The 26,685-nt window shown below is 48.5% G+C and overlaps 1 protein-coding gene across 1 annotated transcript; it reads left to right on the forward strand.

Annotated features, from left to right (window-relative positions):
* Window positions 1-124: 124 nt before the first annotated feature.
* LOC136482282 (kinesin-like protein KIN-7L) lies at window positions 125-24,489 on the forward strand. Its single transcript, XM_066479503.1, has 14 exons — window positions 125-355; window positions 469-677; window positions 797-910; window positions 991-1,072; window positions 1,156-1,223; window positions 1,339-1,401; window positions 1,496-1,638; window positions 20,215-20,317; window positions 20,438-20,518; window positions 20,946-21,014; window positions 21,091-21,150; window positions 21,310-21,447; window positions 21,636-21,866; window positions 23,853-24,489. Exons 1-14 carry the CDS (start codon window positions 184-186, stop codon window positions 24,327-24,329), a joined length of 2,010 nt encoding a protein of 669 aa, XP_066335600.1. The 5' UTR covers window positions 125-183; the 3' UTR covers window positions 24,330-24,489.
* The last annotated feature ends 2,196 nt before the right edge of the window (window positions 24,490-26,685 follow it).

Consider the following 26,685-nt stretch of genomic DNA (forward strand, 5'->3'; position numbering starts at 1 on the left):
ACGAAAGAACTATCAAACAGCCCAGTAAACCCAATAAGCCCAGCCCAGCCCAGCGCACGAGCTTTACAAGTCACCACGGCCACGCTCCTCCTCTTTCCTGTACCCCGCTCAGACCGAAATTTGAAATCCTCCTCCCAGTCTCCTCCTTCCACCGCCAGCGAACGAAGCAACCGCCGCCGCGTCATGGAGAAGATCTCCGTCGCCGTCCGCTTCCGCCCTCCCAGCCCGGTGGACGCAGACTCCTCCCCGGCCGGCGCCGGCGGTGTCGGCGACCGCGAGTGGCGTATCGACGACACCCGCGTTTCCCTCCTCCACCGCGTCGCCGGCCCCGTACCTGGTGCCTCCTTCGCCTTCGGTACGGATTCCCCCTCCTCTTACGACCTCCCTCTCCTTCACTCTCGCTCTCGACCCCTAACCCCGCCCGCTCGTGCCTCCTACCTTGGGCTGCTTGGTCGGTTGGCTCCGCAGACCACGTGTTCGACGGTGCGGCGACCAACGAGCGGATCTACGGCGCGCTCGTCCGGGAACTCATCGGCGCCGTCGTCGGCGGGTTCAACGGCACCGCCTTCGCCTACGGCCAGACCAGCAGCGGGAAGACGTTCACCATGAACGGTTCCGACGCCGACCCCGGCATCATTCCCCGCGCGGTCCGCGATGTCTTCGACACAGTGCGCCAGGTGCGTTGGTTGCTCGATTAACTGCTTCCTGAACAAGATGGTGCGATTGTTAGATTGGTTGCTGCGATTGCTTCTGCTGCGCCTGAGTGATTTGTTGGGTTTGGGTCTGTCTGGGTCAGGCCGACGACCGCGAGTTCCTCATCCGGGTGTCTTACATGGAGATCTACAACGAGGAGATCAACGACCTCTTGACAATTGAGGGCCAAAAGCTGCGGATTCATGAGAGCTTAGAGGTAAGTACTCCTTTGGACATTTTTTTTCTTTGATTTCTGGTAGTTTTTTGTAACAATGAAAAAACTATTGTTGCCTATAGCGTGGAGTCTATGTGGCCGGTTTGCGGGAGGAGATCGTGAACAGCGCAGAGCAAGTGTTTGAGCTGCTCCAGCTTGGAGAAGGCACATTTCTGTCTCTACGTTTTATTTTTCATCAACTGCGAAACTTGTGTAACCGTTTGTCACTACTTCTTTATTGTTTTCAGCGAACAGGCATTTTGGAGAGACCAACATGAATGTGCGGAGCAGTCGGTCACACACTATTTTCAGAATGGTATAGAATTCCGAATTCCCAGTAGTTCTGTAATTGCAGCTGTTCCAAAACCATTTTCTGTAGCTGAATGGTAGCGATAACTAAATCAAGAATGTTCTGTTTATATTGGTCTCAGGTAATTGAGAGCAGTGGTAAGGACCAGACAGACTGTGGGGATGCTATCCGCGTATCTGTTTTGGTATGTACTGCTCACTCTATACCCAGGTATCATGTATGTAGTAAAAGTAAATCTGTAGAAAATATTGTGACTTACCCTTTTGTTTTACATTTAGAATTTGGTGGACCTTGCTGGGTCTGAAAGAATCATGAAGACAGGGGCAGAAGGGGTACGTTTGAATGAGGGGAAGTATATTAACAAGAGCTTGATGATTCTTGGGAATGTCATCAAGAAGTTGAGTGAGAATGGAAAACAAAGGTACTGTCTATAGAGTATTGCATAAGTATCTCCCTCATGTGTTTCCCAAACCTATAACTTCCTTTAGGTGGACTGTGCTAAATTTGATGGAAAATCAATCTGGAGACGTACATGTTATTATGGTTATGATTGAGTTGTTATAGGCAAGGATCACCACTGATTGTTCTGTTTTATAAGCCAAGCCCTGGGTCATTCTTGACTATATTTATGTAACCTTTCATCCTCCATAATTAATCCATTAATTCTGTGCCATATTCTCGCTTACAGTATACTTGTTATAATTTTTTAATTGATCCTATTACTGTCTTAGTGCATCGTAATGTTAGTCGCTGAATTCTTACTCTTGGTAGTAGCAGGATTCTTACTCTCATCGAGAGAGGATGACACTAAGAGTTGGGGTAATTTTCTGGTTTATTTCTAAATGCCATGCTAACCTGAGGGGTTGGGGTACATATTTATAGGCTGCTAGCCAGCCAAGCATATGTCAAGATGCTAGTCTAAGATGCTAGTCTAAGATGCTGTCCTAGATGCTAAGATGCTGTCCTCTAAGATGCTGTCCTCTAGTCTAAGATGCTGTCATCTAAGATGCTGTCCTCTAGTCTAAGATGCTGTCCTAAAAACAGACTATGCAGCCACAAGGACCATGTGACCAGCACAGCTCCACAAAGACTAGCCCACACATGAGACTTATCCCATCATTCCCCCCCTAAGTCTTGTGCGTCGTCCTGTGGGAAAGTTGAACCATCCCGGTCATGGAGAAAAGTTCAAGGAACTTGATCCTCCCAAGGGGCTTGGTGAGCAGGTCCGCAAGCTGGTCCTTGGTGTTGATGTAGCTCGCCTTGATGCTCCCTTCCTCCAAACAGCCTCGGATGAAGTGGTACTTCACCCGGATGTGCTTGCTGCGTTCATGTAACACGGGGTTCTTTGCCAGGGCCAGAGCGGACTTGCTGTCCATCCTGAGCTCCACTGCTCTAGTGTCTCTACCGAAGAGATCACCGAGCAGTCGAGCGAGCCAGAGCGCCTGAGTCGAAGCGGTGGAGACCGCTATGTACTCGGCCTCGCAGCTGGACAGGGCCACCACCTGCTGCTTGACCGACTGCCAGCTAACGAGGCACTTGCCGAGGAAGAAGATGATCCCGCTCGTGCTCTTGCTGGTGTTGATGTCACCGGCGTGGTCGCTGTCGCTGTACCCGACGAAGTGTGCCGCCCCAGGGCACCTAGGGTAGTAGAGGCCGTGATCGAGAGTCCCCGCAACGTAGTGGATGATCCTCTTCACAGCCTGCTGGTGCTTCGTCGTCGGTCGCTGCATGAACCGACTAACGTAGCCGACGGAGAATGCCAAGTTCGGCCGTGTGTGGGCAAGGTAGCGAAGGCTCCCCACAAGACGCTGGTACTGCGTAGCATCCACCTCCTCCGTCGTGCTGTCGCGGCTCAGCTTCAGCCTCTCCTCCATCGGAGTGAGAGCTGGGTTGCAGTCGGTGAGCCCAGCTAGCTCAACGACGCGCTTGGCATAGGCGGTCTGTCGAAGCGTGATCCCGGAGTCATCCTGGTGCATCTCGATTCCCAGGTAGAAGGAGAGAGGCCCCAGGTCACTCATCTGTAAGGTGGCCTTCATCTCTTCCTTGAATGCCGCCACCTCGACATCCTTGGTGCCGGTGATCACCAAGTCGTCGACGTAGACACCCACCAGCAGAGCATTTCCTCCACTGCCCCGTCGGTAGATGGCCGCCTCGTGCGGGCTTTGCTCGAAGCCTATCCCCTTTAGCATGGAATCCAACTTGGCATTCCACGCCCTCGGTGCCTGCCGCAAGCCATAGAGGGCCTTGCGCAGGCGGAGCACCTTGCCCTCCTTCCCGGGGATCGCAAATCCCGGTGGCTGGTGCACGTAGACCTCCTCCTTCAAGTCGCCGTTAAGGAACGCCGACTTGATGTCCATGTGATGAACACGCCAGCCCTCCTGGGTAGCTAGCGCAAGGAGGAGTCGCACGGACTCCATCCGTGCCACGGGAGCAAAGGCGTCGTCGAAGTCGACCCCCTCCTGCTGCACGAAACCTCGTGCCACCAAGCGAGCCTTGTGCTTGACGATGGCGCCGGCTTCATCCCTCTTTAGCTTGTACACCCACTTAAGGGTGATCGCGCGGTGACCACGAGGAATGTCAGCAAGCTCCCAGGTGCGGTTCTTCTCGGCCGCATCCATCTCCAACTGCATCGCGGTGCGCCATGCCGCGTGTCTCTCGGCCTCTGCAAACGACCGAGGCTCGCCGTCGTCACACGCAAGGTGCAACTGTGCCTCCAGGTCATGAGGCACCGGTCCCGGCACCGGCTGGTCGCCGAGAAGGTTCTCCATCGTACGGTACCGCAACGGCTCGCCGTCGTGGTACGCGTCAATGCGCTCCTTGTCGTGAGAGAGCGGAGTAGCGAGCTCAACCGGGCTGTGCTCGACACGAGCTGGTGTTGGAGTAGACGTGCCCGGAGAGGTTCCTATCGGTGCTGGAGTGCGTGGTGGAGCCGGCGAAGGACTCATCGCAGCCGAGATCCTGGCTGGAGAGCGTGGTGCTGTCGGAGTAGCAGGCGTCGGGGTCGGTGGAGGCTCAGGGACTGGGGTAGACGCGCTCGCCGAAGAAGAGCTGCCTACTCCCCTAGCTCCCTCGAAGTGGACGTACTCGACAGTGAAGTCGTCGTACATCGGAGCCGAGCCGTCGTCCACCGCCTTGTCCCACGCCCATCCTCGCCCTTCGTCGAACACAACATCGCGCGCCGTGCGCACACGTTGTCTTCGGGTCGAGGATGCCGTAGGCCTTCAAGCCCTCCGTGTAGCCGATGAACACTCCCGGAGTGCTCCTGTCGTCGAGCTTGCTGATGTGGCCAAGCTCCTTAGCAAACGTGAGGCAGCCGAAGACCCGCAAGTGGGAGACCGCCGGCTTGCGCCCATGCCAAGCCTCGTACGGCGTCCTATCATCGAGCGCCTTGGTAGGCGAGCGGTTGAGGATGTAGACGGCCGCCACCACCACCTCTCCCTAGAAGACAGCTGGCATCCCCCTCTGCTTGAGAAGGGCCCGAGCCATCCCCACAACCGTCTGGTTGCGCCGCTCGACAACGCCGTTCTGCTGCGGGCTGTACGGCGCGGAGTAGTGGCGCTGAATGCCCTCATCAGCGCAATATGACGCGAATTCAGCCGTCGTTGTCGGTGCGCAGCACGCGTAGCTTGCGGCCGTACTCCGCCTCCGCAGCAGCCTGCGAGCGCCTGATGGCGTCCGCAGCCTCTCCCTTGCTCCCGAGGACCATCACCCACATGTAGCGGGAGAGGTCGTCGACGAGCAGCAGGAAGTAGCGTCGTCCTCCCGGTGTGGCCGGTGTCATCGGGCCACACAAGTCCCCGTGCACAAGCTCGAGCCTCTCCCTGGCTCGAAAGCTCGCCCGCTGGGAAAAGGGGAGTCGCCTCTGCTTCGTCAACACGTAGACGTCGCAGAGCTGCTCCACATGGTCGAGGCACGGCAGGCCTCGCACCATCTCCGTGGCACTGAGCCGCTTCAGGGCCTCGAAGTGAAGGTGCCCGAAGCGCTCGTGCCACTGCCACGCCTCGTCATCCCGACGAGCAGCGAGACAGAGGGGTTGTGCCACCTGCACGTTAAGGATGTAGAGTCGATTTGCGCTTCTGGAAACCTTGGCAAGAAGGCGACGACGGCGATCCCAAATCCTCATGACTCCATCCTCAACCACCACGCGCGAACCGTTCTCATCCAGTTGTCCCAAGCTGATGATAGAGTTCCTCAACGCGGGGATGTAGTAGACTCCAGTGAGTAGCCTATGCTCACCAGACACGGCAGTGAAGATGACAGAGCCGACGCCCTTGATCTCCACGCCGGAGGCATCCCCAAACTTGACGGAGCCTCGGACTCTAGAGTCAAGCTCGGTGAAGAACTCCCGTCGACCGGTCATGTGATGGGTGGCGTCGGTGTCGAGGCACCACCCGTCAATCTTGTTGTTGCCGGAGCCGTCGCCGAGGAGGGCGTGTGCTTTTGGCTCGTCAAGGTGGAGGAGAGCCGCTACGGCCAGTGCCGCTGGAGGTAGCTCGATGCTTGCATGTGCCATGAACAGAGCCGGCTCCTCCTCCGCCTGTGCGACGTGGGCCTGGCCGCGTCGTGGCTGTCGACAGTCCTTGGCCCAATGGCCAAGCTGGCCGCAGTTTCGGCAGGCGTCGTCTCGTGCCGGCTTGTGCCTGCCAGCGGCGCTGCCCTAGGCGCCTCCGCGGGCATCACCCTCGGCACGTCCTCGCGCCCCAGCCTGGGCGTCTCTGCGCGGCTTGCCATGCTTGCGGCCGCCTGTCGCGGAAGAAGGCTCCCCCTTCTTCCGGTCACCTTGGCTGGCAAGCCACTGCTCCCGAGTGAGAAGGAGCTTCCCGCCAGTGGTGATGGGCCCCGAGAAGGAGCTCTGTTTCCCGCGCTTTGGCACCGCGGTTTCCCGCGTTTCTTTCCCGCGCCATAAATTTCTCCCGCGCGCAGACGACTTCCCCCCTCGCGCGGCATCCGCCTGAGCAGATTCGACGACTAGGCGACGCCAATCGTGCCAAGGCGACGCCATACGCGGGCTATACAAGGTGACCCCGACGCCCAGGTTGGGAAACCGCTCGGACGCCAAGTCGTCGCCTAGGCGACGCCGTAAAAACATAGGTGTGGAGTGCCAATTATAAAGCTTTACTACCAAAGTATACATAAGTAATATTGTAACATTTATAAAATTGCAAAAAAAAACGAGGGAGGGGGGAATATACATGGTTCTATAAAATTTCTCACTTCTGGTAAAAAAAATTTGGGTGCAAAGACACGCCCAAGAAGACAGAGCACTAGATAATTGTGAGCCCACGCCTTTGTTTCTTAAAAACAGGCACATATCACTGTCTCATACTAGACAGTTGAGTCGGCGGCTCACGTGTTTTTAAGAAGATGAATCAATTAGTGGACACAACAGGTAAGAAACATATTTGAAAAGGAATCAATTAGCAAGTACAACAAGAAAAAAATATTCCATTCTTGTTTTTGTCTTTAGAATTCTAGTTTTAGGAGAGAAGACCTCATATCTGTCCACCATTAAGACATCCACACAGATAACTGGATAGCATGTTCTTACATAACACATCACAGATAACTAGGTAGCATGTTCTTACATCAAACACATACATGAATAATGAAAAAACAAGATAACTTGATGACAGTTCAAGAGCATAAATTAAAAAGTTCAAGGCTTCAAAGCATTCAAGGCGTCAAGTCTGCTACTGCTGCATGCCAAACTCCAGGCGTCAAGTCTGCTACTGCTGCATGCCAAACTCCATTCAGAAGAGCAGGAAGATAATACTTATTGTACATAATAATTAGTGCCAAAGTAAAGAAAAAAGACAGCAGCTTCCTTTGAGTCTCCAAATCACTGATTCTTGATTTGAGATCAACAATTGCTACATCATTACTGGTGACCGTGACTCCTGTTTGCCACTTGCACGCCCTGCCCAATATTTCAACAAATAACAGAGTAAAAATCACTAGTAGGCAGGACTGAAAGAAGATCAATTTCTTCGAAATATTGCAGCAATTTGTTGAGCTCTCCATTGATAATACAAGAAGCAACCAAGCAGCAATAACTTACTTGTGCCCGTAGCTTCCTCATGAAGCCGATCTTTTTCTCCATGGATGACAGCTTGGAGTACCTTTTTAAAATAATAGGGTCCCTAAGTAGGTCAACAGCGTTGATATAATCATCATCGAGTTCTTGCACACCCGACTCCAAAAGTTCGTCCAAAAGCTTATCAATTTGGGCCTCGAGCGATGCTGACCCCTGATGTACCGTCGGTGACTCTGTTTGTTCATATCCCCAGTGCCCTGTAGTTGATCGGCTGCTGGGTCCATTGTTTACAAATTTCCAAATTATTCCTTTAGGTGGATCCTCCATGTGACTAAATATAATATCTAGCTTCTCCATGTACGGAATACATTTTCGGAACATCATGTATTTCTCCTTTTTATTTTGATGCTGTGACAGACAGAGTCAGTATCAGTTCAATATTACAAATAGTGCACGAGCTGAATACAAGATCTTTGTTTGAAGCCAAAAGGATATAGACATCAAGTAGAAAGGGAGAAGAGTACCAGACTAGCCCACCATTCCTTGGGAGCATCGAAAGTACCCGTCTCTGGGTTAAAACATGATCCTGCCTCGCACTTCAAGTTGTTATATCTGTTCCAAATGTCCATATATGTGTAGAATTTGGATTTCACATTCGCATAAGAGACATTGCGAGAGCCTTTCTCAGCCATTTTTGCATGGATCTTCCTAAAACCACTTCTGCGGTACTTGCCTTTTTTAAATTCTCCGTTTTCCGCTAAATCCATAGCCACTTCAAGAAAATGATTTGTCTCTTGGTTCGTCCACCTGTGCCGGTCCTGCTTTTCTTGCAGCCTGTCCCCCATCCGTGCCCGCAATCTCTGGAAAGGAAAAAAAAAGACCAACAAAAATCTTTATTTTTGGAGCTACCATTGTTTTCCTGCAGTTTTTTTTTACAAGTTTCAGGCAATATACATCATGTATGGGTAAATACAGTATATGATCACTAAGAACATCCAAAGGATAAATGTTAAACCGGTGGAATGATCAGCATGGCTCAGAGAAATGGCTTCTCAAAGACAAACATAGATATTCCCCTATGTGGAATGATCTAGCTGCTGACTCTCTAGCAAAAATGATCAGCATGGCTCAGAGAAATGGCTTCTCAAAGACAGACATAGATATTCCCCTATGTGGCATGGACGGGCCTAGTTATATTCAAGGGTATTCAGTTGAATACCCAAATTTTTTGGCAACAAATTTCATTCATATAATCTATATACAAATCAGTATACGAAAAAAAGAAAAAAAAACAGTGAATTGCTTTTCTGTACAGACAATTCAGCCTAATTTTGATTCGTTTTCCTTTCCCATCCAAGGTGCAGCGCTGTCCCATGGCCTATTTTCTCTAGATAAGACCCAAGGAGGGAAGGACACCCGCTGCTCTGCTATCGCACACGTACGGAGCACCTCGAGTTGATTTCATTTCTGTGCCCGTGTTTTCTCCCGCTCGGCGAACAAAACCCTAGAGGCTAGAGCTAGAGCGATGGGGCAGCGGTGGCGGGCGCATGGAGGCGCTGTGGACGGCAGGCGGCAGCCGGCAGCAGCAGCAGGACAGTTGCGTAGTACCGACAGCACTGCGACAGTGCTGGACGTGTGGCCAACCGGCCGTGGGCCGTGGCAGCGCGGCCGCACAGCAGCAGGCCAGTAGCTACAAAGTATCTTTTATGTTAAACAATTTAAATTTATGCTCACATTGTTGGATATATATGAAATTGTGCTCAATTATTAGCTATACATATATGGGAAATGTCCTATATATAACCTGTGCTATTTTCTAGAAAATGCATTCCAGAACTCTTCCAAGAAACATAATTCCAGATAACTCTCCCATCCTCTAGGCTCCAGCTGGACACCAATAGCAGCAGCAAAAAACTGCTTTTTTCATGGCACTCTCAGTGAGGTGCAATTAGTAAATCAAAAGAAAAGGTCAAATCACTTAGTAATTAGAGTGTTCTATGCTAGTTTTGCTGTATTTGTAGGGAGTGACCCTGAATTACTAATCCTTTGTGTAACTCCAGGCACGTAGATAGTGATATCTACCTACTAAAAAGGGCCAAATGTTCAGCCTATGATCATTGAAAACAGAACCTATCTACATTCCTGGCACTCTAATTGTGAGATCTTGCCGCTCAGGTCATGTAGTTTAAAGAAGACGATGTTATTTTGAGGTAGTAGACGATGCTTTCTACTTGGTTTGAGTCAAATATCATCGGAAGGCAATTGCATTTCTTTCTTTCTCTTCTCCCATTTATGTCAGAGATTAATGTATACTATATATATCAGAGATTAATGTATCCTACAAAGTTGAAACTTTGAAAGACTTTACAATGTCAACTAAAACCATATAGCTAAATGCGACGGAAGAAGCATGAAGATGGGAGAGGAAGGGGAAGAGAGCCCCCTACCTCCAAGATGCAGAAAAAAGGAGGAGAATGAGCACCTGTCGGCGGGTGATGACGGTTTTCCACCGCCGCCGGGGGTCGACAGTGCTGGAGCAGACGACTGAGCAATGGGAGGAGGCTGATGAGCGAGCTAGCGCCACTGCCGCCGCAGCCTCCCGGCTGCCGACCGTCTTTCTTGGTGCCATCGGATGCTGAACTAGTGCTCCCTAGTAAATCAGACGCACCTGCAAGCGGCAGCGCAGGCGGCGCGAGGCAGGCGGAGGCGCAGGTGGCGCGGATTCGGTGGCTGAGGCAGGCGGAGGCGCAGGCGGCGCGGATTCGGTGGCTGAGGCAGGCGGAGGCGCAGGCGGCGCGAGGCAGGCGGAGGCGCAGGCAGGCGGTGTGGATTCGGAGGCCATCGCCGCTGAGACGGGCAATATTGAATACGTTGTAGTCGTAGACGGGCGCTTGACCTGACCAGTCGTAGTCTGTGTGATATTGAATAAGGCACTGAAGGCAGTTAAGGCATTGTCTCCCTATTGAATCCGGTTAAGGGATTGAAGCGGGTTAAGAAAATTGATGAGATGATGACAAGTTTTGAGGCTATAGATTAGCAATTTGAAGAGATATCACAATCAATTTGATAATGTCAGTCAAGCCGCTTTGGTCAAAAGAACATTCTGGTCATAATGACATTATAAAAAAAATAAAAAAAGACTAATCCCACAGCTCGCAGGTTATCACAAATGACACATTGACAATTGTCGGCCGCCCTTCCGTTGCTCAGTATTTCCGGCGAGGCAGCGACCGCTATGGCAGCATGATTCACTCTTCTCCATTTCGGACACGCCCACGCGGGAGCGGGGATTGGTGGATTGCATTGAGGGGGCGGTTGAGTATTTTGCGGAGGCGGGAGAGTTGGCGAAGATAATATATCCCAAATTTAGGCTTATGAAAGTGAAGGGGAGAGGCTGATCATGGAGAAAGACACATATGCTAATGACCTTGCTACACTGGAAGAACATCTCTCAGGAGTAAGGAAACCAATGGAAGATATTGTTAAAGTAAGGAAACAAGTGGGATAAGGGGGACAAGTACTCTTCAATAGTTTCCTTACTATTGAGAGATCTAAGACGATGCCTACTACTGCTCCGACGACGACGAGGAGGACGACAACGATGATGATGAGGAGGAGGACGACGACGACGATGAGGACGACGAGGAGGATGTTGCAGAGGACGACATCGGCGGCGAGGAGGATTACTAGAGTCATTACTTCTTTTAACAAGAGACAATGTGTGCCAATAGGCACTTAGTTTGGCCAAGTTATTAACAACAAAGAAATGGTATGTACCTACAGTCGGGTCATTACTCGTATGTACCTAGATCTCTGAAAAGGAAACTAGTGGGATAAGAGGGGAAAAGTACTCCGTCGACTACTATGATCTCTCAGGAGTAAGGAAACCAATGGAAGATATTGTTAAAGTAAGGAAACAAGTGGGATAAAGGGGACAAGTACTCTTCAATAGTTTCCTTACTATTGAGAGATCTAAGTAGACAACAGAGTACTTCTTCCCATTATCCCACTAGTTTCCTAACCTTTGAGAGATCTAAGTAGTTGACAGAGTACTTTTCATACCACGAAGCTTGATAGCTTGCCAGTCGGGTTATTACTCGTATGTACCTAGATCTCTGAAAAGGAAACTAGTGGGATAAGAGGGGAAAAGTACTCCGTCGACTACTATGATCTCTCAGGAGTAAGGAAACCAATGGAAGATATTGTTAAAGTAAGGAAACAAGTGGGATAAGAGGGACAAGTACTCTTCAATAGTTTCCTTACTATTGAGAGATCTAAGTAGACAACAGAGTACTTCTCCCCATTATCCCACTAGTTTCCTAACCTTTGAGAGATCTAAGTAGTTGACAGAGTACTTTTCATACCACGAAGCTTGATAGCTTGCCAGACAAGGAAGAAAGAGAAACAGGAGGCTAGCCCGGTGCGAGTGGCGGGCATGACAAAGAAATTGTTTGGAGAAGCATGAAACGGATCCTGGAACCTCTTATCACCCCTGATACTCTACGACAGCATCGAGAAGCTCCGCGCGTTCTCGGTGGCCGCCGCCGCCATCGCCTACCGTGCTCTCTGGCCGCCGCCGCCGCCGGGCATCATCACTTGAAGCTCATCCTTGACCCCAAGCTCGAGAAGCTCCGCGCATTCTCGGCGGCCGCCGCCGCCATCTCCTGCCCGCCTATTGTAGATTGCAGCAAGTTCTAGAGTGAGTTTAGGGGACAGGCAAGAATCATCATTTGTTGAATTCACCCGAGAGTCAAGTTAAGTCCTCTATTCTCCGCAACCGTCGGTTCAAACCATCTATCTCTGGATCCGGGCTCGCCTTTACTATCGTTCAGGGTTGATGAAAGCTCAAACTAAGCTCATCCAGAGTGCCTGTTTCTGGTTTATATAGACGACTTACAAATTTTTCTGCTGCTTGACTTTTGAGGTTAAAGTACTGCCAAGGTTCCACTTAGCTGCAGTAACCATTTCATTCACCAAGGCACTATTGTACTGGTTTATTCTTGGAAGTGTTTTTGAACAGAATTTGGGGGCCTTCCGCTTCGCCTTTATTAACATGTTGTCAACCAGATATACCTGTCAACCAGAATAGAGTTCAGATAATATGGCTCCAATAAGCTACAAAACGACACAACGAAACAAGGTAGTGCTAGATGCTTACCAGAAGCAGTATCACACAACTAGAAATGGTTTTTATTGGCTTTCCCTTTCCCTTTTCCGTCCCTTTGAACAAAAGTTTTCGTTGGAACAAATGAATGGAATCCCTCAAATGCTCATAGATGATGTCACAGCAGTAGACCCCCTACTCCCTAGCGTGAAACAAAAGATTTGGTCAAGCTGTGCGGCGCTCAGCGCCTCCTTGAGCTGGGCAAGCTCCCCTTTGGTCGCATCAAGCTCTGCCATGGCCATCTTCGCCAACTCTCCCGCCTCCGCAAAATACTCAACCGCCCCCTCAATGCAATCCACCAATCCCCGCTCCCGCATGGGCGTGTCCGAAATGGAGAAGAGTGAATCATGCTGCCATAGCGGTCGCTGCCTCGTCGGAAATACTGAGCAACGGAAGGGCGGCCGACAATTGTCAATGTGTCATTTGTGATAACCTGCGAGCTGTGGGATTAGTCTTTTTTTTTTATTTTTTATAATGTCATTATGACCAGAATGTTCTTTTGACCAAAGCGGCTTGACTGACATTATCAAATTGATTGTGATATCTCTTCAAATTGCTAATCTATAGCCTCAAAACTTGTCATCATCTCATCAAATTTCTTAACCCGCTTCAATCCCTTAACCGGATTCAATAGGGAGACAATGCCTTAACTGCCTTCAGTGCCTTATTCAATATCACACAGACTACGACTGGTCAGGTCAAGCGCCCGTCTATGACTACAACGTATTCAATATTGCCCGTCTCAGCGGCGATGGCCTCCGAATCCGCGCCGCCTGCCTGTGCCTCCGCCTGCCTCAGCCACCGAATCCACGCCGCCTGCGCCTCCGCCTGCCTCGCGCCGCCTGTGCCTCCGCCTGCCTCAGCCACCGAATCCGCGCCGCCTGCGCCTCCGCCTGCCTCGCGCCGCCTGCGCTGCCGCTTGCAGGTGCGTCTGATTTACTAGGGAGCACTAGTTCAGCATCCGATGGCACCAAGAAAGACGGTCGGCAGCCGGGAGGCTGCGGCGGCAGTGGCGCTAGCTCGCTCATCAGCCTCCTCCCATTGCTCAGTCGTCTGCTCCAGCACTGTCGACCCCCGGCGGCGGTGGAAAACCGTCATCACCCGCCGACAGGTGCTCATTCTCCTCCTTTTTTCTGCATCTTGGAGGTAGGGGGCTCTCTTCCCCTTCCTCTCCCATCTTCATGCTTCTTCCGTCGCATTTAGCTATATGGTTTTAGTTGACATTGTAAAGTCTTTCAAAGTTTCAACTTTGTAGGATACATTAATCTCTGATATATATAGTATACATTAATCTCTGACATAAATGGGAGAAGAGAAAGAAAGAAATGCAATTGCCTTCCGATGATATTTGACTCAAACCAAGTAGAAAGCATCGTCTACTACCTCAAAATAACATCGTCTTCTTTAAACTACATGACCTGAGCGGCAAGATCTCACAATTAGAGTGCCAGGAATGTAGATAGGTTCTGTTTTCAATGATCATAGGCTGAACATTTGGCCCTTTTTAGTAGGTAGATATCACTATCTACGTGCCTGGAGTTACACAAAGGATTAGTAATTCAGGGTCACTCCCTACAAATACAGCAAAACTAGCATAGAACACTCTAATTACTAAGTGATTTGACCTTTTCTTTTGATTTACTAATTGCACCTCACTGAGAGTGCCATGAAAAAAGCAGTTTTTTGCTGCTGCTATTGGTGTCCAGCTGGAGCCTAGAGGATGGGAGAGTTCTCTGGAATTATGTTTCTTGGAAGAGTTCTGGAATGCATTTTCTAGAAAATAGCACAGGTTATATATAGGACATTTCCCATATATGTATAGCTAATAATTGAGCACAATTTCATATATATCCAACAATGTGAGCATAAATTTAAATTGTTTAACATAAAAGATACTTTGTAGCTACTGGCCTGCTGCTGTGCGGCCGCGCTGCCACGGCCCACGGCCGGTTGGCCACACGTCCAGCACTGTCGCAGTGCTGTCGGTACTACGCAACTGTCCTGCTGCTGCTGCCGGCTGCCGCCTGCCGTCCACAGCGCCTCCATGCGCCCGCCACCGCTGCCCCATCGCTCTAGCTCTAGCCTCTAGGGTTTTGTTCGCCGAGCGGGAGAAAACACGGGCACAGAAATGAAATCAACTCGAGGTGCTCCGTACGTGTGCGATAGCAGAGCAGCGGGTGTCCTTCCCTCCTTGGGTCTTATCTAGAGAAAATAGGCCATGGGACAGCGCTGCACCTTGGATGGGAAAGGAAAACGAATCAAAATTAGGCTGAATTGTCTGTACAGAAAAGCAATTCACTGTTTTTTTTTCTTTTTTTCGTATACTGATTTGTATATAGATTATATGAATGAAATTTGTTGCCAAAAAATTTGGGTATTCAACTGAATACCCTTGAATATAACTAGGCCCGTCCATGCCACATAGGGGAATATCTATGTCTGTCTTTGAGAAGCCATTTCTCTGAGCCATGCTGATCATTTTTGCTAGAGAGTCAGCAGCTAGATCATTCCACATAGGGGAATATCTATGTTTGTCTTTGAGAAGCCATTTCTCTGAGCCATGCTGATCATTCCACCGGTTTAACATTTATCCTTTGGATGTTCTTAGTGATCATATACTGTATTTACCCATACATGATGTATATTGCCTGAAACTTGTAAAAAAAAACTGCAGGAAAACAATGGTAGCTCCAAAAATAAAGATTTTTGTTGGTCTTTTTTTTTCCTTTCCAGAGATTGCGGGCACGGATGGGGGACAGGCTGCAAGAAAAGCAGGACCGGCACAGGTGGACGAACCAAGAGACAAATCATTTTCTTGAAGTGGCTATGGATTTAGCGGAAAACGGAGAATTTAAAAAAGGCAAGTACCGCAGAAGTGGTTTTAGGAAGATCCATGCAAAAATGGCTGAGAAAGGCTCTCGCAATGTCTCTTATGCGAATGTGAAATCCAAATTCTACACATATATGGACATTTGGAACAGATATAACAACTTGAAGTGCGAGGCAGGATCATGTTTTAACCCAGAGACGGGTACTTTCGATGCTCCCAAGGAATGGTGGGCTAGTCTGGTACTCTTCTCCCTTTCTACTTGATGTCTATATCCTTTTGGCTTCAAACAAAGATCTTGTATTCAGCTCGTGCACTATTTGTAATATTGAACTGATACTGACTCTGTCTGTCACAACATCAAAATAAAAAGGAGAAATACATGATGTTCCGAAAATGTATTCCGTACATGGAGAAGCTAGATATTATATTTAGTCACATGGAGGATCCACCTAAAGAAATAATTTGGAAATTTGTAAACAATGGACCCAGCAGCCGATCAACTACAGGGCACTGGGGATATGAACAAACAGAGTCACCGACGGTACATCAGGGGTCAGCATCGCTCGAGGCCCAAATTGATAAGCTTTTGGACGAACTTTTGGAGTCGGGTGTGCAAGAACTCGATGATGATTATATCAACGCTGTTGACCTACTTAGGGACCCTATTATTTTAAAAAGGTACTCCAAGCTGTCATCCATGGAGAAAAAGATCGGCTTCATGAGGAAGCTACGGGCACAAGTAAGTTATTGCTGCTTGGTTGCTTCTTGTATTATCAATGGAGAGCTCAACAAATTGCTGCAATATTTCGAAGAAATTGATCTTCTTTCAGTCCTGCCTACTAGTGATTTTTACTCTGTTATTTGTTGAAATATTGGGCAGGGCGTGCAAGTGGCAAACAGGAGTCACGGTCACCAGTAATGATGTAGCAATTGTTGATCTCAAATCAAGAATCAGTGATTTGGAGACTCAAAGGAAGCTGCTGTCTTTTTTCTTTACTTTGGCACTAATTATTATGTACAATAAGTATTATCTTCCTGCTCTTCTGAATGGAGTTTGGCATGCAGCAGTAGCAGACTTGACGCCTGGAGTTTGGCATGCAGCAGTAGCAGACTTGACGCCTTGAATGCTTTGAAGCCTTGAACTTTTTAATTTATGCTCTTGAACTGTCATCAAGTTATCTTGTTTTTTCATTATTCATGTATGTGTTTGATGTAAGAACATGCTACCTAGTTATCTGTGATGTGTTATGTAAGAACATGCTATCCAGTTATCTGTGTGGATGTCTTAATGGTGGACAGATATGAGGTCTTCTCTCCTAAAACTAGAATTCTAAAGACAAAAACAAGAATGGAATATTTTGTTCTTGTTGTACTTGCTAATTGATTCCTTTTCAAATATGTTTCTTACCTGTTGTGTCCACTAATTGATTCATCTTCTTAAAAACACGTGAGCCGCCGACTCAACTGTCTAGTATGAGACAGTGATATGTGCCTGTTTTTAAGAAACAAAGGCGTGGGCTCACAATTATCTAGTGCTCTGTCTTCTTGGGCGTGTCTTTGCACCCAAATTTTTTTTACCAGAAGTGAGAAATTTTATAGAACCATGTATATTCCCCCCTCCCTCGTTTTTTTTTGCAATTTTATAAATGTTACAATATTACTTATGTATACTTTGGTAGTAAAGCTTTATAATTGGCACTCCACACCTATGTTTTTACGGCGTCGCCTAGGCGACGACTTGGCGTCCGAGCGGTTTCCCAACCTGGGCGTCGGGGTCACCTTGTATAGCCCGCGTATGGCGTCGCCTTGGCACGATTGGCGTCGCCTAGTCGTCGAATCTGCTCAGGCGGATGCCGCGCGAGGGGGGAAGTCGTCTGCGCGCGGGAGAAATTTATGGCGCGGGAAAGAAACGCGGGAAACCGCGGTGCCAAAGCGCGGGAAACAGAGCGCAGCGCGGCGTAGACCTCTTGCCAAAGTCCCATCTAGCTCACTCAGGCCACAGAGAAAGGAGGACAGGGAGGCGAGAGGGAGAGGGAAGAACGCGCGGGCGCGGCTCACTTGAAATCGGGCGACAGACGGCGGCGGGTCGGCGGTGCCTGCGACCTGTGCACAACCCGCGTCCGCGTCCTCCGCCCGTCCGTGTCCGTAAATCCTGACACGACTCCCACCCCATCTGCGACGTCTCTGGGACTTTTCCGCCACCTCCATCACCGGCTTGGGTCTGCAGGTATGCCCTCCCGGCCTCCACTTCCTATGTTCTTCCTCGATCCTCCACCATGGCTCTGCTTGCGGCTTTAATTTTGCCCCCCCCCCCGCCCCCATGGCTCTGCTTGGATCTGATTTCGCTCCCCACGCCCCCCTCCACTGCCATCGCTAGAGTTCCGGTCGTGCCCACTCCTGCCGTTGCACGCCTTTCCCTCTCATCCCACTAGTTCCCTTACATTTGAGAGATCTACATAGGCTGCAGAGTACTTATCCATCTTATCACACTAGTTTATTTACTTTTAAGAGATCTCATAGGAGTTGGTCAAAGCCCAAACCTATGAAAACATAGCGACGACCAACTCGCACCCACTCAGACATGTCCCATCAGGCCACCCGTGGGGGAGAACATCGAGGAGGTAGACCAAGCGATGGCTGAGGTGGACAACCACATTCTCAGTCGCGGGCTTGTGCTCCTGGAACCGGCTCAAGCTGAGGACCTCATGGTCCGCGGAATACGCCATCGTCTTGAAGAGGCGCATAGGGCGTCCACCTCCTCCGTCGTGCTGTCGCGGCTCAGCTTCAGCCTCTCCTCCATCGGAGTGAGAGCTGGGTTGCAGTCGGTGAGCCCAGCTAGCTCAACGACGCGCTTGGCATAGGCGGTCTGTCGAAGCGTGATCCCAGAGTCATCCTGGTGCATCTCGATTCCCAGGTAGAAGGAGAGAGGCCCCAGGTCACTCATCTGTAAGGTGGCCTTCATCTCTTCCTTGAATGCCGCCACCTCGACATCCTTGGTGCCGGTGATCACCAAGTCGTCGACGTAGACACCCACCAGCAGAGCATTTCCTCCACTGCCCCGTCGGTAGATGGCCGCCTCGTGCGGGCTTTGCTCGAAGCCTATCCCCTTTAGCGTGGAATCCAACTTGGCATTCCACGCCCTCGGTGCCTGCCGCAAGCCATAGAGGGCCTTGCGCAGGCGGAGCACCTTGCCCTCCTTCCCGGGGATCGCAAATCCCGGCGGCTGGTGCACGTAGACCTCCTCCTTCAAGTCGCCGTTAAGGAACGCCGACTTGATGTTCATGTGATGAACACGCCAGCCCTCCTGGGTAGCTAGCGCAAGGAGGAGTCGCACGGACTCCATCCGTGCCACGGGAGCAAAGGCGTCGTCGAAGTCGACCCCCTCCTGCTGCACGAAACCTCGTGCCACCAAGCGAGCCTTGTGCTTGACGATGGCGCCGGCTTCATCCCTCTTCAGCTTGTACACCCACTTAAGGGTGATCGCGCGGTGACCACGAGGAATGTCAGCAAGCTCCCAGGTGCGGTTCTTCTCGGCCGCATCCATCTCCAACTGCATCGCGGTGCGCCATGCCGCGTGTTTCTGGTTTATTTCTAAATGCCATGCCAATCTGAGGGGTTGGGGGTACATATTTATAGGCTGCTAGCCAGCCAAGCATATGCCAAGATGTTAGTCTAAGATGCTGTCCTAGATGTTAAGATGCTGTCCTCTAAGATGCTGTCCTCTAGTCTAATATGCTGTCCTCTAATATGCTGTCCTCTAGTCTAAGATGCTGTCCTAAAAACAGACCATGCAGCCACAAGAACCATGTGACCAGCACAACCCCACAAAGACCAGCCCACACATGAGACTTATCCCATCACATAATGGTCAATACTGAGTCCACCTTCTATCAACAGCTCAAGTGTTAGGATGTTTTTGTTAGTGTATTAAACTCCAATTCATTATGCAAAGTATAACTGGGAGCTTTCTTTATCATCTTTGGTGATTTTTGACCATTATAGTGTCTTTAGTGAAGAAACTGATACCTTCTCCACTTCTACTAGCTAGAGAAACATTTTGGTCTTGACAGTGTGCACTTGTACTGTAGTCAATCTACTCATTTATTCATTTCTGCAGTGATCTCATTATTGCCTTGAGTTTTTTTAGAGTTGTCTCTTATGGAGAGTTTTCAATCATTGTTTTATTCTTAATGAAAAAAGTTACTACCTTATGCAATGTTCAAAAAGGCGACGCTAGGCGTTCGCCTGGGCGCGCTTACGCGCTGGGCGACGGGGTACCGCCTCGCCTAGGGGGGTAGGCGGGTACCTAGGTGGCTGCCCAACTATTGCCGGCGAAAGGCGGCCAGATCCACCAAGGCAGGGACGTGTCGGGGCGGCGCGGAGGTCGGGAGACGATGGGGGAAGAGGTGGCGTCAGGCGGTGGCGGCTGGCAGATCCACCAAAGCAGGGACGAGTGGGGGCGGCGCGGACGTCAGGCGGCGGTGGGGGAAGGAGGTAACGTCGGCGGGGGCGGTGACGACCGGTGGGGAAGGAGGCGACGTCGGGGCGTCGGGCGATGGCGGTGGCGTGGGCGAGCGACGGGAATAGAGGCTAGGAGGGAGAGAGACGGGAATAGAGGCTGGGAGGTGAGGGGATAAGACTTGGACCAGACTTGGGAGACTTGGGCCGTTATTGGGCCTTCTCTTCTTTCTCCATCACTGACTGCTATTTTTTTTTTCTTTTAAGTATTTATGCATGTATTAGCTACCGTCTAGGAAAACACCTTAAAACGCCTAGGCTCGCCTAGGCCCGCCTAGGCGCTAGGCTTTGGGTCACCGCCTAGAGAGCGCCTAGCGCCTTCTTGAACTTTGACCTTATGCAAGAAAAAGAAATAATTCATGTTACTTTTACTCTAGTTCAGAATGCAACGATCATATGATACTTCGTAAGATCTATGTTTAATGGTACTTAGGTGAATATTTTTATGCAGAGGACACATTCCCTATCGTGATAGTAAGTTGACACGCATTCTCCAACCTGCACTTGGAGGCAACGCAAAGACATCTATCATCTGCACTGCTGCTCCTGAAGAGGTTTGTCTATACACTTGCATTGTTGCATCTGGGCAAACTGTGTGATACCATATCTTCCTGTACTGACTAGTATTTTCTTCATTGTTGCACATTCTGAATAAAATGACATTTTACCTACAGATTCACATTGAGGAAACTAGAGGAACTCTTCAGTTCGCAAGTAGAGCAAAATGTATAAGCAATTGTGCCCAAGTAAATGAGGTATGTGTTAAATCTTATAAATAAAAATTCTTGAGCTATCTTAGTGATTGTTTTCAAGTAAATGAACTTATATTGTGAGTGACCATAGATACATTGGTAGAATTTCTTTTTCATTTGTTTAAAGTGAAAATTTTATTCCAAAAATCTAGAATGTTTTCTTGTAAATGCTCTTATTCCAATCCAAATATTGCTCCTGCCTCTATGTTATTGCAGTTAGGATAGTCTATTAGTTTTAGTTGTTGGCATAGTTTATACTCCCTCTGTTCCAAATTATAAGTCGCTTTGACTTTTTTGATACATCTATTTTGCTATACATCAAGATATAATGTATGTCTAGATTCGATGTACCAAAAAAGTCAAAGCGACTTATAATTTGGAACGGAGGGAGTAAGTAGCAAGAGAACCTAACTTGGCCACTTCTGTGCAGATTCTAACTGATGCTGCTTTGCTGAAGAGGCAAAAGTTGGAAATAGAAGAACTTCGTAAAAAACTGCAGGTAGCTGCTGTTTGGTTGGTATTGCTCTCCATAAGAGTAGGTATTTGAGTCTTGATTTATGTTTCATGAAATTCAGGGTTCCCATTCTGAAGGGTTGGAGCAGGTTGTACTAAAACTACGGAATGACATGCACAAGGTGTGTAAACACCAACGGCTATAATTAAACCTCATTTCTCATTGAATCATGATTATTCTTCATATTGAAGGCGCATCAAAGAACTATTTTTTTAACTTGTATAAATAAACTGCAACTTTAGTAACTACATAATAAAGCTATCTGGGTTCTTTTATGTAGTCTGAACTTGAGCGTGATCGACTGGCTATGGAACTTGAAGACGAAAGAAAGTTACGAATGACTCTAGAACAACATTTGACTGAGCAACAGAAGAAGCTAGAGGCCATATCGTCAGACCACTTTACCGATTCAATCCAGGTATATTTGATGGAGAAGAAGCATGGTAACAAATCGTGATTTCAGTTTTGTATGGAAGCTAAAAGCTGTCCACACAGCACATTTCATTGATGGTCCATGTCTGTCACCATATTCACCCTCTTCATTCCATCTTACTTTTAATATGCAAGTCCCTGGTGATAATGAAATTATATGTTTGCCTTTTGCAGCTGGATGCTCTGAAAACTCCAGATTCGAAGTCTGTACCAGATGGCTTTGTTGCATGTCGCTCACGTTATTCACAAGATGTTGAGTTCAGCCCAATATGTGAAGATTTGGATAATATCGCTCACGAAGATCTATGGACACGTCTGAACAAAGGTTGCGTTACTGATCTTGACATGCTTGAGATGACACCTGGTCTCAAACGTGAGGCATCCTTTCTACAAGATACAACATCAGTAAGTTTTTCTCTTTTCCTGCATCATTTGCCCTTATCTGTTTGTTTACAAATATTTTAGGCTGTCCATATTTATAGAACTCAACAGATTTTTGTGAATTTTATCTCAAGAAATTGATTAAGACGTGCTCCTCATCTAAGCACACCGTACCCAGTCCAAGTTGCTGTGGTTCATCTGTGACCCGCATACTCTGCAAAAAAAAAGTGATTAAGACATTAATTGTTACAAAAATAGAGTAACAGACTATCAATCAGGAACAAGATAACTTTGTATTCAATTGGGCTTGAACTTGGGTGGGGTTTGGTATTAACACCCATATCTCCCACAAACCTAGCTAGGATAAATTCTCATTTAGATAAAAATAAACCATAAAGGGATACACAAACTAAAGCTACTTGACAAGAACTTTGTCCAACTGGCAACTGCTACTGCTTATTATTCTTCGAAGCTGCAAATCAACACCACCTTGTGTCACCATTCAAATCTTAGTAATGCATAGCATAAATGCTAATCTTTGGAACCTAATGGCTGCTCATGCTAAACTAGCAAAATGGTACTATCTCTCTAATATATTCATGCTCATCACGGACGACGGGGAATTGTTACCTACAGCAAAGTTCAGCTAGGCGCTGGGCGGAATCTAGGCGCTGACCCTCAGCCTAGCGCCTAGGCGGGATTAATCGCGCCTAGGCGTTCCTAGGCGTTTTCCTAGGCGTTTTCCAATACATGCTTAAATTTATTAATACATACTTAAGTACTTAAAAGAAAAGAAAAAATAGAAGACCAATGGTCATGGAACAGGGAGAAAAGAGAAGAAAGGCCCATAAAAACGGCCCAACCCACCTTATCCACCGTTAAAAACGGCCCAGCGCACCTTATCCACGCCTCCTCCCACACCGCCGCCGCCCGCGCCTGCGCCCGCCCGAGCGCCTGCCGCCCGCGCAAGCCTGCGCGAGCGCCCGCCGCCCGCGCAAGCCCGCCGCCCGCCGCCGCCCGCGCAAGCCCGCGCGAGCGCCCGCCGCCGCTCGCAGCTCCTCCTCCCCCACCGACGACCTCCGCCAGGCGCTCCTCCACCACCACCGCCGCCGCCGATGAGCCGCCGCCGCCTAGGGGTCCGCCTACCCCCATAGGCGAGGCGGACACCCTCCGACTAGAGCCTAGTCGCGCCTAGTCGCGCCTAGGCGAGCGCCTAGCGGAACTATGACCTACAGATATATTTGCAGAACGGGAATCCACAAACTATGCTTTCAGATTGTTGTGAAACTCTAGAGGTTTGGTCTTTCGATTGATTAAACGTAGATTCAGTGCATATGCAAAGGATTCTATCTACTTATATTTGTTGGATTTTGCTGTTAAATTTAATTACAGCCCATTTATCCATATGATAACCTATCTTTCCTACTTTCCTCTAATGTTCAATCTTTGTCGCAAGTTAGATATATTAGGTATATCTTTGCCATTGCACACTTCATGCTTGAAAATCAAATTGGGTCTTTTATCAATTATCACCAAACCCAATTTCATATATGCCCATGCGCTGACTCACTATGTAACAGGCAACATAAGCAACAGTTAGATCTTTTGTGTCTTACTTACTTATCTGCTGCTACTTGCCAAGCAAGCATAGGGTAGTTATAAGTTCTCAATCCAACAAGAGACTGCTTCAGTGTCTTGAGTCTGTAGCAGCTAGTCGGCAGAGTACATCAGGGATTCAGGGTAAATGTCTTATAAAAATGGATAATATTCATCAGGGTAATCCGTCTGAGGTCTGGATGGTTTTGATAAATTTGCCTCCATATATTACTAGGCCTCTAGCTTAAGAAGATTGAAAAGTTCTAATAATTAATTGCTTATATTTCATAAAAGAGATTGAGAAACTAGTTTACCCTTCTGTTTCAGTTCAAATTTGGTTTCTGTTTGGATAAGGAATATGTTGGAATTGAGAAATGATTTGCCTATTTCTGTCATTTTTTGCTCTGCTTGCAGGCTGTGCCATTGGATGAACCTACTGATACCAGATGCCAGAGGTTAGAAAAGGAGTGCATCTCTGATCGGCAAAAGCTTGAGGAATCAAAGGCAAGATGCTCCACTCTCGAGAAAGAGTGTGACGTGCTGAGGGACGAGAACTTGTCCCTGCAACAGGAGCTCTCCGAGTCCAAGCGGGAGGCTGACAGCCTCTTGGCCGAGAAGCAGGCGCAGCTGGATGACTTGAGGGCGAAGTGTGCAGCGCTCGAGAAGGATCTCTACACCGCCAGGCAGGAGGCCCACCGCCTCGCCACTGAGAAGCAGGAGCTGGCTGGGGAGCTGGGCACAGAGAGGCAGAAGTTGGATGAGCTGAAGCAGGATATCCGGGTGATCAGCCGCGGCTTCTTGCAGCGGGAAGGGCAGCTCACGTCGCTCTACACCAAGTCCAAGGCCATCCTGGAGAACTGCAAGACCTCCCAGGTAGCTACTCTGCCTTGACGGTTTCAGTGAGACCGCGTGCACAGCTGCTGCTGGCTAAAGATAAAATCTCTGTGCTTCTGCAATCCTTCTTGCTTGCAGATCATGATCATGAGTTTGTGTGTTGGGTCTCTGTTATGTGAAAAAGTTCAGTGGAATATCGGCAGGCTGCGTTTGCCATTAGTTTAAAACACATAGCATTACCTGTATCTACTATATGGTTTGGAAAAAAACGGCTTGCAATTCCCCTTTTACCTAGTATTCCTTGGGTAAAAAAAACATGAAGCCGTTTTTGACTATAGACGGTCTTTGAGGTGATTGACTACAACTTATATTAGAATATAATACTAAACTATGATGTTGGCTACTGCAAAATAAAAAGACCATAGGGGGCAGCATTTTTATGTTCCAATCGACATATTAAAAAGGCTAATGGTATGCCCGCACAAGTACTAAGAGCAAGGTTAATAATTACAGCCGGTTGCTGGCTGTAAGGTTATTTGTAGTCTTCTCGCAGCCCACCCATATACTAGTTAGGTCTTCACTATTGATAAATGACGCACTTGTCTCTCTCATAAAGTTTCTTGGTTCTTATGCCTAAGCCGGCTATAAGCTTATAGCCCACTTTCTTTCTCTCCTCCACCTCAGCGTTTAGCTACCTGTTATTATAGTTGCTCTAGGCTAACCCTACAAAAGTCGGTAGAGGCTCAAACAACACATCTGTACGTTACAAGATTCCCAGTCACCCATCTGCGCCCATCAAAAGTATCGATTCAAGACTCAGATCTTCACTCTGGAATCAACAACATCGATTCGGAAGGAGCATTGTTTTATTTGGTCTTGCCAGCCGGACACTCGCTTGTATCCGAAGCTGCTTTAATCTCAAGATAGTACTCATTAAATTTCTCCTTCCGAGCAAGAGTAGCATCGTATAATCCATTAAAAGAAATAGGGGCTCATGTGTTCTTGCTTCACTTTGATGTGCAATTGTGATTTTACCCTCGTTTTTCTAACTTTGTAATTTTGTCCTTAACTGTTCACAAGTCAACGCGATTTTGCCCCTGGTCAACGGAAAAACAGGGGCAAAATCGTGTTGACCAGGGGCAAAATCGCGTTGACTTGTGAACAGTTAAGGGCAAAATCACAAAGTTAGAAAAATGAGGACAAAATCATAATTGCATATCTGTGTAAGGGGCAAGAACACCATTTTCCCAAAAGAGGTATGCCATTTAATGCTTCCATGCTCTGGGAGAGTAAGCATGTCTGTTAAAGTCTCAATAATTCGGCTTTTTAAAATTGAAGCCGAATTGTGAATATTAATCTCTACACATGGTGCTGAATTTTCATTGATTCGACTATGGTTACTAGTAACACGTGAAGCCGAATCATGAATATTAGTATTTGAATATCTTGTTGAAGAGCAACATGTGAATCCGAATCATGAGTTTTAGCAATCGAATGCCTTGCTAAAATTTCATTAATTTGTCCATAGTTATTAGTGAGGCCGAATTATGAGCACTAGCATTTGCATATGATGCCAAATTTGTAGGTAGAATACAAAGAGTCAAAGACCAGTAGTCTAAAAAAAAAAAGGAGTCAAAGACCAATATACAGTGCGAAGTACGTCCATTATCAGTAGTATAGTGCCACAACATACAAACTTAACGTTTGGATTGTAATGTATATGCGTTCAGACAAAAAAAACAAACAAATAAGAGTTCTTCTCATTTCGATTAGGTCCACTGCTCCACTATACTGCATGCTGATGAAAATGGTTGTCGAATTACATAAAGAAGCTTTGGCAACTGATGAACGAGTAACAGATTCTAAATTCCCGGCCTGGCTGCATGCCGGCGATCGAACATGTCCAGGGCTCACGGGTCAGGAGTCCAGCGCCGGAGAGTATCTAGGCCTCGGGCGCGGGCACAGTCAGTGACAAACGTCGAGAACGAGGCCGACGACGAGTACGCCTCTCGGGCGCGGGCACAGTCAGCGACTAACGTCTGCAACGACGCCGACGACGAGTACGCCTCTCGGGCGCGGGCACAGTCAGCGACAAGCGTCGAGAACGAGGCCGACGACGAGTACGCCTCTCGGGCGCGGGCACAGTCAGCGACTAACGTCGAGAACGAGGCCGACGACGAGTACGCCTCGGGCGCCGGCATCGCGAACTGACGTCTGCAACGACGCCGACGAGGACGACGCCTCGACCGCCGGCATCGCGACTGACGTCTGCAACGACGCTGACGACGAGTTTACCAGGTTCATTATGCTGACCCAGTACTTCTTCTCCTCCTCCGTCTGCTCCTGGATCAAGGAGTCGTCGAGAAGCATGCCCGCGAACGCTGCCGCGGCGATGTCTGCATCAGCGACATCG

Source organism: Miscanthus floridulus, chromosome 9 (genome assembly GCF_019320115.1).
Source record: "Miscanthus floridulus cultivar M001 chromosome 9, ASM1932011v1, whole genome shotgun sequence".
NCBI lineage: Eukaryota > Viridiplantae > Streptophyta > Magnoliopsida > Poales > Poaceae > Miscanthus > Miscanthus floridulus.

Bases quoted from the DNA above. Each gene is read 5' to 3' on its own strand.
- LOC136482282 (XM_066479503.1), top strand. From the start codon at position 184: ATGGAGAAGATCTCCGTCGCCGTCCGCTTCCGCCCTCCCAGCCCGGTG. The intron at 1,639-20,214 runs GTACTGTCTATA...ATTTTTATGCAG, and splicing joins AGTGAGAATGGAAAACAAAG to AGGACACATTCCCTATCGTG. The intron at 20,519-20,945 runs GTATGTGTTAAA...ACTTCTGTGCAG, and splicing joins ATTGTGCCCAAGTAAATGAG to ATTCTAACTGATGCTGCTTT.